Source organism: Heterocephalus glaber, unplaced genomic scaffold, assembly GCF_053883595.1.
Source record: "Heterocephalus glaber isolate CG9 unplaced genomic scaffold, H.glaber_assembly_v1.0 deba00001764, whole genome shotgun sequence".
Taxonomy (NCBI): domain Eukaryota; kingdom Metazoa; phylum Chordata; class Mammalia; order Rodentia; family Bathyergidae; genus Heterocephalus; species Heterocephalus glaber.
In genome coordinates, this window is record NW_028258461.1 from 5909397 (window position 1) to 5929812 (window position 20416).

Genomic DNA, 20416 nt, shown 5'->3' on the forward strand with positions numbered 1-20416 from the left:
TGTAAGGACTCAGTATGTGTGGGAATTCAGCATGCCTGATATATATATATATATATATATATATATGCACAGAGATATATTTTTTTTCTTGGATTTGTGCACTTCTCTATGGTATGCATGCTCATCTATGTTTGCATGCATATACACTGTTTTGCACACAACTGTCTGCACAAATGTGTGTCTGAGAAGGTATGCTTGTCTCTTTCAGCATGGCTGCACACATTCTGTGAGCATAGGCCAGTAGACACACATGCTTTTGTGTATATCTGGGAACCTCTGCGTTCATATAGGTGTATGTTCATGGGGATCCACAGGTATCTGTACAGCCGTGCAATATTCTACATATGTTTCTGCAAGCATCTACACAAGCAGGCATCTGTGCAAACTGCTATGCCCATCCAGGTGTGAGCCTATGTGGGCACGAATGTGTGTGCATCCCTGACTCTGTGCACATGCTTTGTTTCTGTGACGCTCATGTAGCTTGGTGTGCTCCTTTTGTGAGCAAGTGAGTCAGGGTGAGAATATGGGTGTGCTTGCCTACATATACCTTTGTGTGGATCTGCGGGTCTGTACCTAAACGTCTACATGTGGATGCATGTTTTTGTGAAAGTATACCTGCATATGTATGTATCTATACTAAATGTGTGTCCGTCTTTCTCTATATATACACATACTTCCCTCAATATATGCAGTGTGACCAACAAATACAGTGAAAATCTAAATTTTAAAAATTTATTACAGTAAAAACACATTGCTATGAATCCCCATCAAAATACCCTCCTTCACTTTAAACGCACTTTTCCCATCATTTTTTCCACTTTCTGAAGCAGTTCTGGAGGTCCTCCTTCATGCACTGTCATGGATGCCTTAATATCCTGAATCAATTCAAATCATTTGCCTTTCATGATCATTTTGATGTGGGGGCAGATCCAGTAAGGTGGATGAGGACACATATAATGTTTTCGCTAGCCTGCTTTTCCACTGGATGGCACTCGACAGCAGCATTCACCTGTAAATAGTGGAGCCCTGATTAGCAGCAGGAATGTTAGCCTCCAAAGGCTGTGTTCTGAACCTTGCTTCATTCTAAAAAGGACCTCATTTTATCCTTCGACTAGCCTAAAAGGAAGTTCTTTTATTCATATTTACAAACAGGTAAACACACTCAAAGAAGCGAAGTCACTCACCAAGTTTGTGTGAGCATGTGGGTCCTCTTTTCAGATTCTGAGGAGAAAATTGATATGCTGTTGAGAATTTGATGCAGTAGACTGCATTTTACCTCATGAAATGACTGAATGCTCTACAGTAATCACACATAGTGTACTGTTTTTCTAAGCTGTAAATTTCTGGTTATTAATTTTTAGATGCATTCAAGTGCTTTGCTGGGAAGTCGTGGATCATGGAAATGTCTTCACATTGTAGGGCAGGTCAAGATGTTGTGGTCTATACTCTGAAGTCTGCGTATTGTGGGATATATCTTGGAATCACAGGGTGCGGCTGTTTCCTGGGTTGATCCCAGAGTTTCTATAATAGATTTCTGTGTCATATGTTCAATGTTTAATTTCAGATTGTGTCTGTGTTTTATGGAGAGTTCATGTGAATTTTTGTGACAGGGGCCGGAAGTGGTGATAAAGTCCATCAGGTGTGGTAAAGTACAAGTGTACTATGAACATAGTGCAGCATTTCTGGAGGATGTAGTCCAATTCTGCATATCATGTGGCAAGTCTGTATGACAGAGACTGTTTTCTGATGGAGTGCGGTATAGGTGATAGTGTTGGAAAGAGAGTTTGAGTGACTGGGCACAAACCTAGGATGTGACAGAGATTGCGTTTGTGTGGTGAGTCCACTTTGCAGTAAGATGCAATTCTTTCTGCTGTGGGATACACCGTTGTGTAATTGTGTCCTAAGGTGTGAATCTTTGTGTTGAGGGATGGTTTTGTGGTAGGGTATGTTTGTGCAGCACAGAGTGTGTTTCTCTGTTGTGGAGCAAATCTGGACATTTTGAGGCTTGTTGTATATTGTTTTCGTGTGCATTTTTGTGTGTTACAGGTCATATATAGATGTGTGGTGCTGCGAGGTTGTGACAAGATTCTGTGGGTTGTAGGAGAGTGTGAGTGTTGCAGAGCATGTCGGTGCATTGTAGGGAAAAGGATATGGGCTGGGTCTTTACTTTGTGATTTCATTCTAGGCTTTTTGAGGCGTGTCTGTACGTGAGGGAAAGTGTATAAACATGTGGCAATTCTGGGACTCTGTAGAGTGTCCGTGAATTTTCCAGGCATTTGTGCATTGCACGATGCATCATTTCATCAGAATGTTTGCCATAGTTTTCTGGGGTATGTACACTGTAGACTGTATCTAGGGAGAGCGTGAGGGGTGAGGCTGTGCAGTAAAGGCATGTCTGGTAAGGAGCATATCTAAGGAATATAGGACAGGTCTTGACTGTGTGAGCCAAGTTTGTGAGTCCTCAAACTGATCTGTGTGTGGAGGGGCATATGTTTGCTTGTGGGGTATTTGCATCACAGAGTGTGAAATTTGAGGTGTGTCTGTGCATAAGAATGTAGTTTTGTGTTTGTGAGGAAAACTTTCTGTCATTGGGTAAACCTGTCCATTATAAGTTGTATCTATGCATTGTGGAGCTAGTTTGTGCATTACTTATTGACATAACTTAGTGTGAGTACCAAGCCAATTGGTGGAGAGGCTGGATATGTGGGATCTGCAGCAGGACAGTCCTACTTGGTAGAGTGAGGCTGTGCATTATAGAGAGACTCGTGCCCTGTGGAACTTACCTCTGGGTTATAGGTCATCTGTTGGTGTGAGGAGGTGAGTCTGGGCATGGTGGAGTTGAGTCTTTTTATTGTAGGTTCACTGAAGGCATTGCGAGGCATTTCTGTAGTTCTCTGGAGCAAGGCTGACTTCTGAGGCAAATCTGAGTGTGTTATGGTAGTATTAGTTACATTCTGGAGCACATCTTGGCATTTTGTGAATGTTTGCTGTGTGAAGTACAGTTGTACATTGTGATGGAGGATTCCATGGGATGTGTGAGGAGTCTTATGTCATGAAGCATATGTGACATTGTAAGTGGGTCTAGCTATTGGCTAGTATGGAAGTTATGTATGTACCCAGGTATTGTGGGGTTCATATGTATGTCATGAAGTGTTTCTTGGTGTTGTGGTGTATATCAATGTGTTTGGGATCCTATCTGGTGGTTATGGAGTATTATTAGGTGATCCCATGCTTTGAAGATGAGTCTCTGCATTGTAGGATAATGCTCTGTATGGGGTGAGTTTGTGTGTCCTAGGATGAATTTGAAGACTGGATAAGGTCCATGAATTGTGGGGAAAGTCTGTTTTCCATGGTGTATTTGTTCTATGGGATAGGTCTGTGAGTCGCTGGTTATGATTTTGCATTATCGTGTAACTCTGTGAAGTCATTCTATGTTGAAAAGAATGTGCGTATATTACGGATATGCCCATTTGTTGTGGAGTATGGGTAGGTTTGTATGTTCTGGAGCCAATCTGAATTTTATTAAGGGTAAATATGTGTGAAGCAAGGCAAGTGTGGATGTTGTCTGGCAAGTCTGGGTGCTGTGTGTGTGTCGGTGGGTGTGTTTCTTTTATTTAACTGTATATTTTCCAGAATTTCTTTGCATTGTAAGACAAGTATTAGTGTTGTGGAGAAAGCCTGCAGACTGTGCAGCATACCCCTGTTACAGAACATGTCCATGGATTGTGTTACTTATTTTGGGTCATGTCTGTGTGTTCTAGAGCAATGCACACTGAGTGAGTGCATCTGAGTGTGAATCTGGGTGTTCTGCAGTAAATCTAAGTGTCATGGGTATGTCTGTGTGATGTGTGACTTGGGTGTGTTGTCCATTTCTTTTCTGCTTTACAAGTTAACCTTCTGCATAATGCAGGTAAGTAGTTGTTTCATAGGTTGTGCTGGGAGTGGAGATGGGTGGCTTTACCTGTGTGCTGCTCAGGTTAATCTCAGCGGTTCAGCCATGAGCAGGGGCTCATGGGCCAAGTTGGTGTGTTTTGCAGTAAGTATAGATATTTTGCGACAAGCCTTCAAATCGTGGAGCGAATCTGGAGAGTGTAGGATTTCTTTGTGCACTTCAGCATCTATGTGTGCTGTAAGTCAAATGTGAGTGTTTGGGGGCGGGATGTTTTGCGGTCAGCAGCTGTGTGGTGGAGACAGCCTGAGTCTTTGGGGGCATTTCTGTGTATGGTGGGGTGTGTCCATGGACTGTAGGACCACTACAGATCTTACTCTGGGAGTTTCTGCAATATGAAGGGAGCACTAGTATCTACGTGTCCTTCTGCTCTGCTTGTTTTCAACGCTCTCTGTGTGTCGTGAGGCACGGTTTTGTGTTAGGGTGTCAGAGGTCCTGCCTGGCACATTTCTGCATTGGGAAGAAAGTGGGATATTTTCATGAGTCGTGGGGCTGGTTTGCATTGTGGGGCTAGCCTGGGTGACACAAAGTCTATCTGACATTTTGAGATTCATATGGGTTTTATGGGGCCAGATTAAATGCTATGGGGTGAATCTGGTTTTGGGGATGACTGTGGGTGACAGAGAGCAATCTCCCAGGAGCAAATCTCCCTCCCATGGAGCGAGATTTGAGTATTACTGCGAGTCTCTCCTGTAGAGGGAATATAGATGTGTATCCTATTATGAGTAATGCAGAGTTTTTATCTGTATGCTGGCCAAGATCTCTGCCAGCTCAGAGGAAAATATTTGTTTTGCAAAAGAAAGATTTTTGAAAGGCCAATCTGTCATGTGTGGAGAAGAGAGCCATGCTATAGGGCCAATCCGGGTAGTCTGGGCTTTGGGAATAGTGGCAGCCTGGATGGCAAGTCTCTGGCAAGTCAGGATTCTGGGAAATGAATCTGGGTGATACTTATGTGTTAGGGCTTTGTCTCGGTCTTCTCTAGTGCTTCAGGCTTGTGCTGTAAAACAAATCTTAGTATTGTAGAAGCAAGAAGTGATTTCATAGAAATAGTCTGGTGTGTAGATTTCTGTGGCAGGAAATAAGCTCTGTTACCATGTAACAGCTCTGGATGAGTAATGCTGTGTTTGGGAGTTATTTTTAACTATGCATGTGCTACACATTCTCTCTCTGTTCTGTGATGTTCATGTGTCCCAGAGTCAAAACAAGAGGTGTTTATAGGGACACTCTGCATACTAATAGACTAATAGATTCTGGAAGATGTCTGTTCGCTATGGGTATTTATCTCTGTGTTGTTGGCCTAATCTTACAGGGAGAGTCTGGGTATTTATTATGAGGGATGCCAGTGCACTGTAGAGTTTTCTGTGTTTTGTCCTCTGTTTCTATCAGCTACCAGATAAGTCTTGATGTTGTGAAGGGGAAAAAATGGGGTTTTCTGGCCAGTCTGTGGACTCTGAGGTTTCTTTGGGCTGTGGGTCATTACTGTGTATTGTGCGGCAAACCTGGGTTGCCTGGCAAGTAACAGATGATGTTTCCAGTTTTATGAGACAAGGTAGGTGTTGTAGAGTTGGTGTAAGAGTTTGGTGGTGTAGAAAGAATGGCTATCAAGAAATCAACCAATAACAAATGCTGGCAGGGGTATGGCAGAAAGGAACACTTCTCCACTGCTGGTGGGAGTGCAGACTGGTGCAACCACTGTGGAAATCAGTGTGGAGATACCTCAAACAACTAGGACTAGAGGTCCCATTTGACCCAGCTATTCCCCTGCTGGGGATCTTCCCCAAAGAATTAAAAGAATCATACCACAGTGATATATGTGCACCCATGTTTATAGCGGCACAGTCTGTAATAGCTAAAACTTGGAAACAGCACAAGTGCCCATCAACTGGAAACTGGATAAAGAAGACATGGATTTTTTTATAAAATGGAGTACTACTCAGCCATAAAGATGAGAAACTCGAGTCATTTATAGCTAAATGGATCCATATCGAGGCCATACTCTTAAGTGAAATAAATAAGTCACACATGTGTAAATACTGAATAGTGTACCTAGTGTGAGAAACTCAAAGTGTAAATAAGGGTTAGAATGAATAATTGATAATTTTAAATAGGAAGAAAGGTCCAAAGGGGTAGGTGGGTGTAGGAGGGGAAGGGGAAAGGAAAGAAGGGAAAGGAAAAATTATGAGAAAAGAAAAAAAATGGAAACAAAGTGTTTGTAAATAGAGAAGGGTGGAGGGGGTGAAGGGCGGGTGCACAGGTAATGGGGAAAAAATAAGAACCAAGATACATCATGTACAGGTACAAGCACCCAATGATAAATGTAAATGTATTGTATACCTAAAATGTACCAATAAAAGAACTTAAGAATTAAAAAAAAAAAAGAGTTTGGTGGTGAACCAAGCTATCAGTGGTGAATCTGAGTCTAGGTGCTGTGGGATGTATCTATGCCTTAGGTGTTCTTCTGTGTGTTACTCACAATGTCTATGTGTTCTTAGACATATCTTAATGTTGATAATTATGGCAAGTAACTAGGGAATCAGTCTATGTCACCAGGAGACTTTGTGTATTATGGAGCATACCATGTGGTAGAAGGTATGCCCTGGTGTTGCAAGGGATGTGTCCTTGCTGTGTTGCATTTCGGAGTTTTGTACTGCTATTCTGGGTGTTGTGTGGCCAATCTGAGTGTTATGGGGACATATGTTAGTGTTGCAGGTTTAGTCTGTTTCCCAGCATGTATGTGTGCTGTGAGGAAAGCCTAAGTATTGTGGAGACAAGCAAATACTTTAGGGGGTCGTTCTACATGTTGTATGGATAGTCTTTTCTCATGCCAGTCTAGTTGTTATGGGACAGGACAGGCTAACACATTTCAGTTTAGCTACTTCAAGATAAGTCTGGGTGCTATGGGGAAAAGAGGGGTTTTTGAATAGGCCTGGATCTCATACGCTAGTCTGAGTGTCTTCAAGCGACTCTCAGGGTCAATGCACTACAGGGAGACGGAGTGTTCCGAAGTGACTTTGGGGATTGATGGCATGTCTATACATCAAGGGATTTTATGTTTATTTCTCAGCATTTCTGTATGCTCAAAGCTAAATCTTGTTGCTATGGGAATCAGAAACCTATTTTTTCATGACCGACTAGTCTATGTTGTCTGGGGATTATATGCAGTATGGAGAAATGTACATGTATTCTTGGGAATGCCTGGGGATCACAAGGTGATTTTGTTTGGTAAGGGACGTGGATAAATGTATTACAGCAAGTCTTAGTATTGTAATGTATATCTATAGTAGTAAAAAGTGCCTGTTGTCTAGCATTTATATGTACTTGAAAGTGTTGGTGTTGTGAAGGAGGATATCTCATGAGATGAACAATTGTTTTGTGGGAAGAATTTGAGGACACATCTGTGTATTGTGGTTCCTGTTGGGATGTTCTGCAGCTACTCTCAGTGATGGTGAGCCACCCTGCATATGGAAGGACGAATCTCTGTACTTCAGCTGAGTCTGGGGACTATGGGGCAAGGCCAGTCAAAATGGGATATGTCTTTGCCTTTTTGGTTCTATGTGTATTTGTCAACACTTCTGCACTAGCCTAGGTTTCGTACAGACAAGGAAGTGTTTCATAGAGCCAATCTGTGTATTGGTGGCAGAGCCTGTGTATGTCCACGTATTGTGAGGCATGTCTCTGTGTTATGGTTTTATCCACTGATCGGTGGGCTACTGTGGTGTCTGGGGTGTGAGTCTGTATGATGTGGAGTGAATTTTGGTGCTCCAGGGCCAGTCTTGGTCTTCCGCAGTAAAGCTGTGTGCTCCAGAGCATGTCTGTCATTGTGTTTTTCTGTGTGCAGACCACCCTTCACCGAATGTGCTGCTCTGAGGAAAGTTGTAACAGAAGTTACTTTGCGTGGGCAATCTGTGTGTGTGACAGGGACAGACTGTTGATTTGTGGCTACTGTTATGTCTTGTGGGGTATTTCTGACAGTTTTGAGTCAAACGACTATGATAAGGGGTGTGTATGTGTGTGATGGAGCAAGTGTTATGAGTCATATGTGTACATTATGAGATGCTTACTGTGTTAATGTGTGTTAACATGTCCTGTTCATGAGGCAAATCCTCCTCTTATATAGGCAAGACAATGTTTTGTTGGACAAGTATGTATGTCATAGGGAAAATCCGTGTTGTGGGTCATGCTTCATTTGTGTGTGTTGTAAAGTCAGTCTGGTTATTGTAGTGAAGTTCATGTGTCATGATACTGTACTTTGGAAAAGTCTATGTGTTGTGGATTGTTTCTAGGAATTCTAGTGAATTCTTTGTATTGTGGAGCTAATGTGGTGTTCGGAGATGAGCATTACAAATGCCTTTATGAGCTGTGATTAAGAAAAATACAGTGAATGCTGCTACTGAGTACCATGCAACAGAAAGGCAGGCTTGTAAAAACATTGCTGTTTGTCCTCATCTGCCTTATTCATCAATGTGGCACCCTTAGACTTCTGGCTCTTCCCCAAAGTCAAAATGACCATGAAAGGTAAATGTTTTGAATTAATTAGGGCCATAGAGGCAGCCACGTCAGCATAACTAAAGATGATCAATCACAAGGGAGGCTTCCATGACTACTTCAGAAAGTGGCAAGAATGACAGGATAAGTGTTTGAAGTAAGCCAAAGTATTGTGAGGGTGATTCATGGCAGTGTGTTTTTTACTGTATTTTTTTAATTCAAACACACACTGTATTTTGTAATCATGCCTCACATATTATGCAGCAAGTACATGTATGACAGTAAGCATTTAGTTGAACTAGAATTGAGTTTTTCCCTGGACAAGTCTCTATATCAAGGCTATATTTGTACATGGCAGCGTGTGCCTAGGTGTAATGCGATTAGTCTAGCTGTTATGCAGACACTGTGTTGTGTGCAAGATGCTTCTAGGTGTTGTGGACTAAGTGCAGTGAATATAGGTAGTGAATGGAAAGAGTAGTGACAGGGTGAGTTGTGATGGGATTTGTGGCTTCACAGGGGATTTTCAATATACAGCATGTTGTTGCAGGTTGACTCTTACCATTATGTTCCAGTTCCTTGTGTAGTAACAACAATAACAACAACAAGATCAGCTAACATCAGTAACACTAACTCTTACCAGGTGCTCTTCTAAACACTTTATAGACCTTAACACATTTATTCCTCTTAATAGTTGTATGGCACAAGTATTTTTATTATTCCTAATTTACAGATGAGAGATCAAGAAACTTCTTCAAGGTCACAAAATCTGTAATGCCATATGCAGGATTTGAACCCAGACAGCTGGAGCTCTGAGTATACACTTTATACCTAAGAGGGAGACTAGACATCATGGGCCGATTAAGTTGTGCCTAGGGAGGTGGAAGCTAATTCTGCCTTGTGCCAGTCTGAGAGCTGTGACGTGAGTTTTTGTATTGTGAGCCTGCCTTTGCTTTGTGTGAGTCTGGGTATTTTAATGAGTCTGCATGTTGTGGGATGAATTCGTGCATGTGTTGCGAGGTGATACTGTGCATTTAGAGGCGTGTTTGTGAGTAGTAGGGGAATCTCCATGTTAGGAGAGAATAATCTGTGTGCAGGAGGGTGTGTTTGAGTGGTAGAGGACATATCGCTGAGGTCAACATGTATGTATGTTAAGTTGTAGGTCTTTGCCTTGTGGAGTGAGGCAAGGTGTTGTGTATCCACTCTATATGTTGTGAGATGGTCTGCATACCATGGAATGGATCTGTATGTTGTACAGCAGACTTCATTTCAGTGCACTTCTTGTATGCTCTGAATATGGTAAGTTTAGGGCTCTAGTTATGCTCTGTAGGGTTTGTGGGTATTACGGTGGGGTGTCTGTGCTTTGTAGAGTGTTTCTAGATGTCCTGGGGTTAGTTTATATATTATGCAATAAATGTTTATGTTGCCAGATGATTGTAGGCATTGGGGATGGGCTTTTTTTGTTTTAGTAGAAATGGTGGTAATGGGTAGGGGCATGACTGTAATCTAGATTAACATCTCTGATAACAGTTCTCATATATCAGGCACTGTACTAAACACTTAACATATCTTAATTCATTTACTATTCACAGTAAGCCTCTCAAGTAAGTACTACTGTTATCTTTGTTTTACAGATGAGCAAACTGAAGAACAAAGAAATATACTTACCCATGGTGATACATTTAGCAAGGGATGGGATCTGGATTCAAACCCAGGTGTTCTGGGTCCAGAGGCCTTGCTCTTAACCATTGCAAAAGCTGTATCTCTGTTGAATGCCAGAGTTGTAGCTCAACAGTATCGTAAAGCATGACTGTCCACTCAAATAGAAATCTTTGCGAAGGAGGGTAATATGTGTGCTGTGAGTCTACGCAGTGGGAAATGTTCATGTACACTGTAGGTTTTGTGCTCCAGACTAAGGTGTGTGTTGTGATGCAATCCTGTTCATTGTGGAATAAATCTCTATTTACAGGCATGCTGTGAATTTTAAGGTATGTCTAATATTGTGGGTGTGACTTTAAGGCAAGTCCAAGTGTTGTGGGGTAAGTCCGTGTCCTGAGCACATAGGGTGGTGAGTCTTAGTGTGCAGCAGTGTATATGTGAGTTGTGAGAAGAGTCAGTGTATTGATGGGAGAAGCTGCATTTTGGTGCAGTTCTGCACACAGCTTACACTATGAGCAGCAGTGTGAGCAGTGTAACCAGTCTCGGTGCTTCTGGTAAATCCAAAGCAACACTTGACAACTGGTTTTAGGTGTTTTAAAGCACGTGTCCACACTGTGTAGCCACTCACTGTAAGCAGTGTGGGTTTGAGGAAATGATGCTGGATGGCAAGTCCGTGCCACACCATCACTGTGAGCACCGTGGGGCTGGAGTGTCGCGCTGCAGGATGTTTCCATGTTGGGGGCTGCATAGATGGTGTGGGGTGACTGAGGGAAAAGTGCATTGTGAGGTGCTCCTGCAGCACCCGTGTGTGTTGTGGAACAAGTTTGTCCATTGTAGTGCCCGCCTGTGTGCTGCAGCGTCACGTGTGCACTGTGACGTATGCCCATGTATGACCGTGTGTCTGCGGAATCCGGGGTGTGTTCTGGTGACAGCGGGCCATGGGGTGTGTGGTGAGGGTGAGCCTGAGGGGAGGCCAGATGTTGTAGGACGAGAATGGCCGTAAAGTGTTTCCACAGTGTGCTCACTGTGTTTGTTTGTTATGAAATGCACTGGTCCACTGAAGGGCAACTGGTGTGTTGTGATCCAAGCCTGTGCATTGCCGTGTTATGTATCTGCTGCACACCACAAAGCTGGAACTCTGTGTGGTGGATAAATTTGACTGAGTGCTATGGGAACTGTCTGGACTGTGGGTTCAGTCCTGTTTCGTGGGGTAAATCTGGCTGTGTAGCCCGAGTGAGTCAGTGTCCTGCTGGGACAGTCAGTGTCCTGTGCCCTGGGGTGAGTCGGTCTGTCGCAGGAGTCTTAGGGTCGAGGCATGGGTCTTCGAGCTATGTCATGGGTCTGTGCTCTGAAGGGAAAGTCTGCATTGTGGAGAGACGCATGTGCTAGAGTGAGAGTCCATGCTGTGGACAGTCCAGTCTGTGTTCTGTGCTACGGGGACTATCTGCAGGCTGTGAGAGAATCCCTGTTCCCTGTCATAAGTTTGTGTGTCTGTGCATCCTAGGAGGAGTCTGATTGATATGAAGACAGTCTGTGAGGTTGGGATTGTCTCTGCAGGGCAAGTTTCTGTCCTGTGGCCCCTGTTCGGTGTCCCTCAGATGGGTCTCCGTGTTAAGGTGAACCTGTGAGCATCGTTGGGAGAATCTAGTGATGTGGGAAGTGACCCTGTGCTGAGGGGCAAGTCTCTTGCTGTGGTGGTTATGGCTATGCCTTGAGGTGTGCTTGTGTGGTTTAGGGCAAGTTTGTGTGCAAGTCTGGGCCTGGAGGTGATCCGTGTGGGCATAAAAGAGTGAGTTGTACACTGCTGGCACAAGTCTTTTTCCAGGCAAGTCTCCCTTAAAATCTAAAAATAACAATAGACAACACTTTTTTAATGGTTACTATGCACCCGACACTGTTCTAAAGGTGCTTCTAGTCTCCTCATTTTTCATCTGTGGAAACTGAGGCACAGAGAGAATAAGTAATTGTCTCCTGATCATGCAACTAACAAGTGATGGAGATTTGAAACTAGGCAATCTTGTTTCCTGTCCCCACCCTGTATGGATTTCCTTGGTGCCCTGAGATTCCCTCATTTCCAACGTGAGAGTGCCTCACATTAGAAAGACATTGTGGTGAGTGCTGAAAACATCAAGTGCAGCTGATTTGAGAAGAAATATCAAGAGGCGCAAAGCCTTCAGAGGGTCAGGGTTTTTTTTTTAACACAATAGTGATGTCAGTTTAGTACTGTACAGAAAAACTGACGTCATTCATGCCTGCAGAGTTACTCCTTCTGCCACTGCGGGCCCCTAAGACCCCTCCCCTGGCCCCACAGCCCTATTTTGCTACTACAGAGGAGCGAGTGCGCATGTGCTGGCCTGGCGAGCTCCGTAACCTGGGAAACCAGCCTCCAGTCAGAAGCAAGTCAGAGCCTAATTGGGCAAGTTGGAATGACGGGGCTGTGCCCATGGGTCAGAGGGGCTTCTTGCAATAACAGTGGGAAAGGAAATCTCTCCCTCATCCCTCTGTCCTTTATTCTACAATCAGTAAATGCCAGAGGCCAGGTCAGAAGTCAATAGTAAAAGAAGGCAGTGTTGGAGTCGGGCTCAGCAGGTGTAATAGGTGGTTTTTTAAGAATTGACAAATCTTTCTATCAGCAGTATTTAACCCATCTCCTACCAAAAGACTCTGGGTTTTATGTCTTGAGCCTTCCACCTGCAGTGAAAAGAAGGGGACCATTTGGGGTGTTTCCCCTATCTGGAAGAGATGGTAACAGTGGTAGATTGGATTTGGACTCAATCTCTACATCAGACTACTGTCAGCAATAGCCTGGCAAACATTTTTATTTCTGCTCCTCACAAATTTCTTACATTTTCCTGTTATACCATTCTAGAAAATTCCAGGAACTGAATCCAGACAGCTTTAACTCTGCAAGTACCTGAGGAATAAAAAAAGAGGTTGAAAGAGGAGCCTTAGGAAGGCCACCAGTCCCCTTTTAAACACACAGTTGGGCCCTCACTGTGTCCAAGAGGAATACCACATCTGGGGCAGTGGTTTTCTATAGTCAGTTTCTCAATTTTAATTTGTAGAAAAGTGACAAAAATAAACATTTCAAATATTTTCCATAAAAATTTCTGTTCAAAAACCAGTCTTTCACTGCACAAACATGATGCTCTAGCATGCTGCCAGATGCTGCCAGAAGGGGAGAGTACAACTGCGGAATGTAACCATCTTGGGTAAAGAGGAAAATGGCCAACCTGTGGCAAGCTACACCCTATCTAATGGGAGAACAGCTGTTGCCATTTCAAATCAGTGGAAGAAGCCAGCTTGGATTACTCAATAAGTAATGCTGAAACAATTGGTGACCTATTTAGAAAAAATAAAATTAGATCCCACTTTGCATCACACATCAAAATCAATTTTAGATGGATTAAGAAATTAATTGCAAATGAAGGAGTGAAATCACTAGGGGAAAATACAGGTGAATATTCCCATATACAGGTAAATATTTTAAAGGAAAAAATTTCACAAAATCAATAGCTGACAGATGTAGATATCTAAAAATATAAAGCTGCAAAACGCCAAAATCATCACCACCATCAATGATGAAAATCAACAGGCAAACAATGACTAGAAAAAAGTGTTGTGACCACATATGATAAATAAATTAGGTGATATGTCTTGAGACTGGGGGAGAAACCTTAAACTGGTTCATACCATTTGATCCATGAATTCCACATTTCCGAATTTATCCTAGGGAGAAAAACCAGAAAAGCACACAGAAATTTATATGGAAAGATATTTCTTAAATTATTTATAACATCAAAAACTGCACATATATGCATTCAATAATTGAACATTTAGTGAGACTGCTGTATAATCAAAAATTATTCATCCAAAATAATTACATTCATGTGAGGTATTTTAAAATATGAGGAATTCCTTCCAAAGTCTGCTTAATGAATGAGGCAAAATTAAAAACTGTATGTACATATGATCTTCCTTTTGTATAAAATATATCTCTCTATGCATATATTTGCATATATTCAGAGGAAAAAGACTGATAGTAATTATGTTTACAGTGATTATCTCTGGGTTATGGGATTAGGGATAATTTTTATAGTCATCTGTACACCTGTCCCAATTTTCTGCAGTAGTTTATTTTTATCATAAAGAGGGAAACATTTTTGATAAGATATTTCAACAGTTATATAAAAGCACTGGGAGTACAGAGATGAAAGTCTAGGAACAAAGACAATAAATAAAAAGCAAAGATTAAATACCAATATAGCCCAACGGTAGATGATGCAAGATGAATTCTTCAGTACCACAGCGAGATTACAGCATTATTTGCATGTTAGTATGTATAGAATTTCTTATACAAGATGGAGTCCTGGAAATTTTTCTTGGCTACACCAGAGAGTGGTCACATGTCTCTAGATGCGTCAGTCACTCTCTTAGCCGCAGTGCTCTGCTGATGCCCCCTCCCTCTGCCTTCACCATGCTCTCTCCCTGTTCCCTGTAAAACATGCTACCATCAGACATGTTCAACTTAGGAAGTGGCCCATGTCATACACTTTCCAAAAAGCTTTTTCATCCTTACTGTTCTTCTTTGATTGCCGCTTTACCATCTAACTCAAAAATCTATTTATTTTGTTTTCTGCTTTCTTCTCATTCAAATGTCAAAACAATCTGAATTCCAAAGAAATATTTTTAAATACCATGTCACTTGCTTTTCCTTCTTCTTGGTGAAACTGGCCTATAAAACCTACGCATTTCCAGGCATATTTCAGAAACATACAGAAAAGGTGTGTCAATAGGAATCTCTGCTATGCTTTTCCCAGCCTTTTCAAAAAAGAAGAAAACCACTAAGAACATTGGCTTTACTGTATAAATTGATGTTCAATAACAAAATGAATTTTTCAAACAAAGCACAGTCGCAATATTTGCTACTTTTTTTTTCATTCTAAGGCCTAATTTTCATTTTTTCATCCGATACATTAAGCAATCGCTCTTACTATTATTACAGGCTGCCCTCTTTCTTGCGTTCTCTCCCATATAGATATTTTGTCACACAATTTTCTTAATTTAAGAAGAATAGTATCCTTTTCTCCATCGCAAAATAATATTTCTCTCATGCCACACACTAAAAAAACCAAACATGAAGCTAAAGCCAATTTCTCATTTCAATAACATCTCTACTGCATCTTCTTTAAGGAAGTATCTTACCAGAATTACAAGGGGAAGAGTCTGTATCTCCTTCTAGCAACTCACTCACCATTTAAGAAGCAAGCTTTAAACTAGAAAAGTAACCGAGGAATATTTAGAATTCAATCCACCATCCCAGCGCCACTGACTACAGAAATTCCTACACAGTCCTGTTTTACTGCATTCCATCAAAACATGTCATTTGCTTTAAAAAGTGGAGCCTTGATAAGTATTTTACGAAGGCTTTCTTGGCTACTTACCAGTTGCATACTTTCTGTCTTTTCAGCAGCTCTGAGGCTGTCGCACTGAAGGGGAGGGGGAAGACAGCAACGCAACGCAGCAGCGTTGAAAATGAGCTGGGCTCTGAAGAAGGGATTAGCCCAATGGAAAGAAATAAATTGCCTTGAGATTATTCTCCAAAACCCTTCACAATAGTAAAATCATGCCAAGTAGTATAGCTAAAATGCGCATGCTCATCAGAGGAGACTGATTAGTGGGGAAACCTCTGATCCAAAACATTCTTCAGTTGCCTTAATTTCCAGTGGAACCCCTACAAGACCGTGGGCTTTTGACTCTTCCGTCTCCTAGCAACGTTCTCATTGATATTTTTTTCCTGCAGTAGTCCTACTAGGCATCAGAGAACATTGGCAAGGTCGAGTCTCTGAGGAAGAACATTCCCATTTCATTATCTAATATATGATTTCCCCAGGTAAGTAATACATAGAGTCAGCAATTCAATAACAAGGTATCCTGAGGAAATTTTCTGATTCAAGTGACATTCCACAATGAGAAGCTGAGATTCTCTTGTCCCCTTTGTTAGCATGATGCTGTCAATCAACCTCTTCTGGAATGCGAATTTGCTTCATGCCAGAACTGCACACTTAAATAGTGATAAATTCTATCTTTTTTACATTTTACTACAAAGGGCAGAGCCATCCATTCGTGTCACAAAAGTGTGCTAAGTCTCATCACAGTCAAAAGACAGTGCTGGGAACAGGGATTACAAAACTCAATATAAGACAGTCCACTCCCTTTCTGAAAATTCAGAATCTAACAATCTGTACAGGTTGCAAAATAGACTCATTTTATTTATCTTTTTCTTTCAACAATTTTGGGTAACAAAATTAGGTAAATGAAGTTGTTATACAATCTTCCCCCAAAATAATGAATTCCCAGAAGGTGGAGAAAATAAGGAAATACATAATTTTAATGTGTAAATATAACTGTGTACATCTCAATTGATAAATGTACACTTTCACTTATAGTGTAGATTTATTTTCACAAATTCATTCATTACAGAATGACTATTGAGTACTTTGCATAAAATTTTAAAATTAATTTAATTTTTACCAGGTAGAAAATACCTGAAAATCAAGTTTAATGCTTTATACTAAAACAAAAGAAAGAGCATAAGTACTATTTACTGTGCATTTATTATATCCCAGATGCTTTTATACATACCAAGTGATGAAGAACTTAATATTATCACCACTACATAGATGAAGAATTGGCAGGGATTAAGAGAACAGGGTTACTAACCTAAAACTCTTGCTATTAATCACTATATCATCCATTGTACCTTTCTTATTGGTATATATTTATGATACATAATAATTACATTTGTTTGGGGGCAATAGACCATAGACGGATAGATAGAGATTGTGAAACATTCTAGAAAAACAACTGGCCCATACCTTTCAAAATGTTATTGTCATACTTTAAGAGGGATACTTTTCTAGATTAAAGGAAATTAAAGGACTGAATTTAATGAGTGATCCTTGATTGGACCTTGGGAAGAAAGTAACACAGCTCTGAAAGACAGGATGATATACTTGTTCCTATGAGACACATGTTGAAGTACTGGGAAACAAAGGGCCCTATTGTCTAAAATTATTCCTGACTGCACATCATGAAGATATGCTGAATGTTTGGGGGAAAAAAGTATTAAATCCAGAAAGTAAAGAATAAAATACGTTCAGAAAAATAATTGTTGAACAATAAATCTATGGGAACTTAAAGTAACTTTTAGTGGGGCACTGCCATAATCTCAGCACTTGGAGGAGATGAGGCAGGACGATAGCAAATTCGAGCCAGATTTGGACAATTTAACCCTAACAAAACCCTGTCTCAAAATTTAAAAGTTTTTTAAAAAGCCGAGGATGTATCTCAGTGCAAGGACCCTTGGTCAAACCCAAGTACCACACACATAGCAAAAAGAAAGTTAGAATTCATATCCATTTGGGGCTTAACCACAATCAAGTTTTAATCCCTCAAGAAAATGTTTTTTCACACTGCCCAACTGGATGATGATTATTTGTCAGGCGCCACCTAGTCGTCAAATCCCGATTTACCAGGACTGGAGGATTTCTAATGAACACTAAATTTCATCAAGGATTCATTAAATATTAGTTATAATTCATAGTGCAGTGCATAAATTTTCCTTGCTGTGTATGAATACAACTAAATGCAGTTCCCTTAATTTTCGGTATGCATTCTAGATTGTTGGGGAACGCGTCTGCTGAGATGTCCTGACAAACTAATGAAATCTGACCTAAGTCTTAGTGAACTGCCCAGCGATCCTCCCTGGAAGAGGGTGAGATAAGCAGTCTCATGGGGACTATTTTTCAGAACTTCTCTGCCCTGTAGATGGCTTCCAGGAGGCTGTTTCTCATCCACCTTCCTCCTTCCAGTGAGCCATGGGATTTTTCATCTTGCTTGCTCCCGTGTGGTCTGGTTTCAGGCTGTCGAGCTGTTTAGATGGGAGTATGGAAATAGCTTCTCCGTGATGCAGCCACCCACTGCTCAGGTCATCCTTCGTCTAGCCCCGCTGGCTCACTGTCTTCCTATGGGATTAAAGATGAAGGAGCTGAGCCCGTGATATTCTTGCTTAAGCCATCCCTTAGTATCAAACTGTCTGCATGTTTAGGCACACTGCATTCTTACTGGCCAAAGCTATGAGTGGCAAACCCACCCTAGAAGGTCCTGCTGCTTACAGACGGGTTGATTGCTTTACAGGAACATTTTTTCCTTCTCAAAATTAAGGGGCTAGATTTAGAAAATTGCTTGACCTTTTCTGATTTGAGAAACCTTTAAACAATAATACAACTCTGATTTTTAAAATTAGTTTTTAGGTCAGAGGATTTAGCTCAGTGGTTCCGGCGCCTGCCTTGCAAGCACAAGGTCCAGAGTTTGATCCCCTGTACCAAAAAAACAAACAAAAGTAAAATTATTTTTTAACTTATGTGATTTGTGGTAATAATTTTAAAGTGCAATATTAATGATTTGCTTAAATTTGCATCCACTGAAAATATTTTATTATATGTAAAAAAGTTGATCTCTAACTCAGAATAAGCAATATGATTAATAAAACCCGTATAATGGTCAAAAGTAACATCATCAACTCCCAGCCTTCACCTGGGTAATAAACCAATTCAGTGACTGAGTTATGGGCATGATCAGCTGGCTGCTATTAACCACTTTACGATATATACTCAAAGGAAGCACACAACTTTTTTATAACAAGGAAATGACAATTTTATTGATTTTTTAAACTATCACCTTTAAAATTTCCATGAATTATCATCTTTAAAATTTAGAACCTCTGAAATAGCTTTACAACCACCAGGGAAGTTTTGACACTAGCAATAGGAGATGCTAAATTAGACTAACACAAAGAGTTTTAGAGAAATTGATGGCAGCACTTAACTTTATCCAGTAATCCTCAAATGAGTATACTTACTCTTTTAACTTCCCTAGTCTAAACTGCCATCATCTCTGGCCTAAACAATCCCAATAGCTTCCTATTTTCCTGTGGCCTTTGCCAATATGTCCTTTATAAAGTAGCCAGAATGATTTCTCTAACACAATTTTAATTGAAATATAATTCCATAGAGTGAAAGACACTGATCTAAAGTACATATTTGAATGAGTTTTTTATTTTTATTTTTTTTTCTTGGTATCGGGGATTGAACTTGCGTCCTTGTGCTTGTGAGGCAAGCGGCACAACCACTGAGCTAAATCCTGGCCCTGAATGAGTTTTTTAAGTGCACAGACATATCGGGGTATAGAACTCAGAATCATTTCCCAAATTTCACCTGTGGACATCAGTAAAATGGCAGAGTAAGGGATTCCCGGGCTCCATCCCTCCAGAGAGACAACTAATGAGCTCATAAAAACGATCAGATTCAACTTTGTGCTGAATCCCAGAGTCTAATAAGAGAAATTACAACCTGGAAAAAACTCGGTGAAGAAAGAAGTTGCTACTTTATTGTAAGAGAGTGCTGGGGCATTTTACACTGCTCACTTGTCATCTCTCCCTAGACAGGTGGCAGCTATGGAGAGGTCTGCCCACACTCCTGGTACGTGTTGTTAGAGAGAACAATAGGAAACATATCCTCAAAGAACAGGGAAAATATTCCCACAGTGTTTGTGGGTTTAATCCTATCTGCTGGTGCCCCAAAGTGTTAGCATTAGGACTTGCCTTTGTGTTGCTTCAAGTCAGAACATTCCTAGGACTGAGAAAGGTTCCAGAGAGGCTTTGGCCTAAAGGAGTTACAAACACAAATATTGGTGGCAGCAGCCTGCAACAAAGAAAATAATTTTGACAAAAGGCAGGCCAAAAAGACTATGAAGGAAGAAATTAGGAAAAGAAAAATATATGGTCTGGGGGTGGGGGTAGCTCAGTGGTAGACTGCTTTCTTGAAATACATGAGACCATGGGTTGAATCCCAGTACCAGAAAACAACAAGATTTTTGGAGAGAAAAAGGAGGAATAAAGACTTTAAAAGCTACCTAAAATTGACAGTATCGAAGGGGGAAGTTGAGAGTTCTATAATATTGTTGGGGACTGTAATACCTCACTTTTGTAATGGACAGAAAAACTATATAGAAGATCAAAAGGAAAAAAGGGGATTAAATAATATAAATGAACTAGATTTATCAGACATACGTACAGTACTCCACACATCCACAAAAGAACGCATATTTGTATCAAGTGCATGTGGGACATTCTCCAGGATAAACCATATCCTAGGCTAATTTTAAAAGACTGAAATCATGAATTATTTTCTTCAACCACAATGGATGAAACCAGATATAGTAACAGGAGCAGGACAAAAAAAATTCCTAAAAATGTAGAAATCA

General features: G+C 40.9%; 1 protein-coding gene and 1 long non-coding RNA gene across 18 annotated transcripts in view; both read right to left on the reverse strand.

The window, feature by feature from the left end:
• Positions 1-15971, reverse strand: part of LOC147821095 (uncharacterized) — a 57806-nt gene extending 41835 nt beyond the window's left edge. For 3 of the 17 annotated variants that reach the window (XR_015447670.1, XR_015447669.1, XR_015447668.1), the window contains exons 1-6: positions 15535-15826; positions 13784-13819; positions 12937-13004; positions 10100-11933; positions 2784-2923; positions 1185-1221 (exon numbers count right to left, since the gene is read on the reverse strand). Coding sequence is in view for 3 of the 17 variants with exons in the window: in XM_087202134.1 (XP_087058260.1) it covers positions 966-1009; positions 1185-1221; positions 2784-2923; positions 8994-9009; positions 10100-10180 (318 nt within the window). In the remaining 14 variants the exon portion in view is untranslated. The other 14 variants (XR_015447666.1, XM_087202135.1, XR_015447663.1 and 11 more) reach the window with 13 other exon arrangements.
• A 310-nt stretch (positions 15972-16281) lies between these two features.
• Positions 16282-20416, reverse strand: part of LOC147821096 (uncharacterized) — a 212488-nt gene continuing 208353 nt past the window's right edge. Inside the window, exon 3 of the long non-coding RNA XR_015447652.1 lies at positions 16282-18117. This is a non-coding gene — a long non-coding RNA (uncharacterized LOC147821096). The remainder of the gene's footprint in view (positions 18118-20416) is intronic.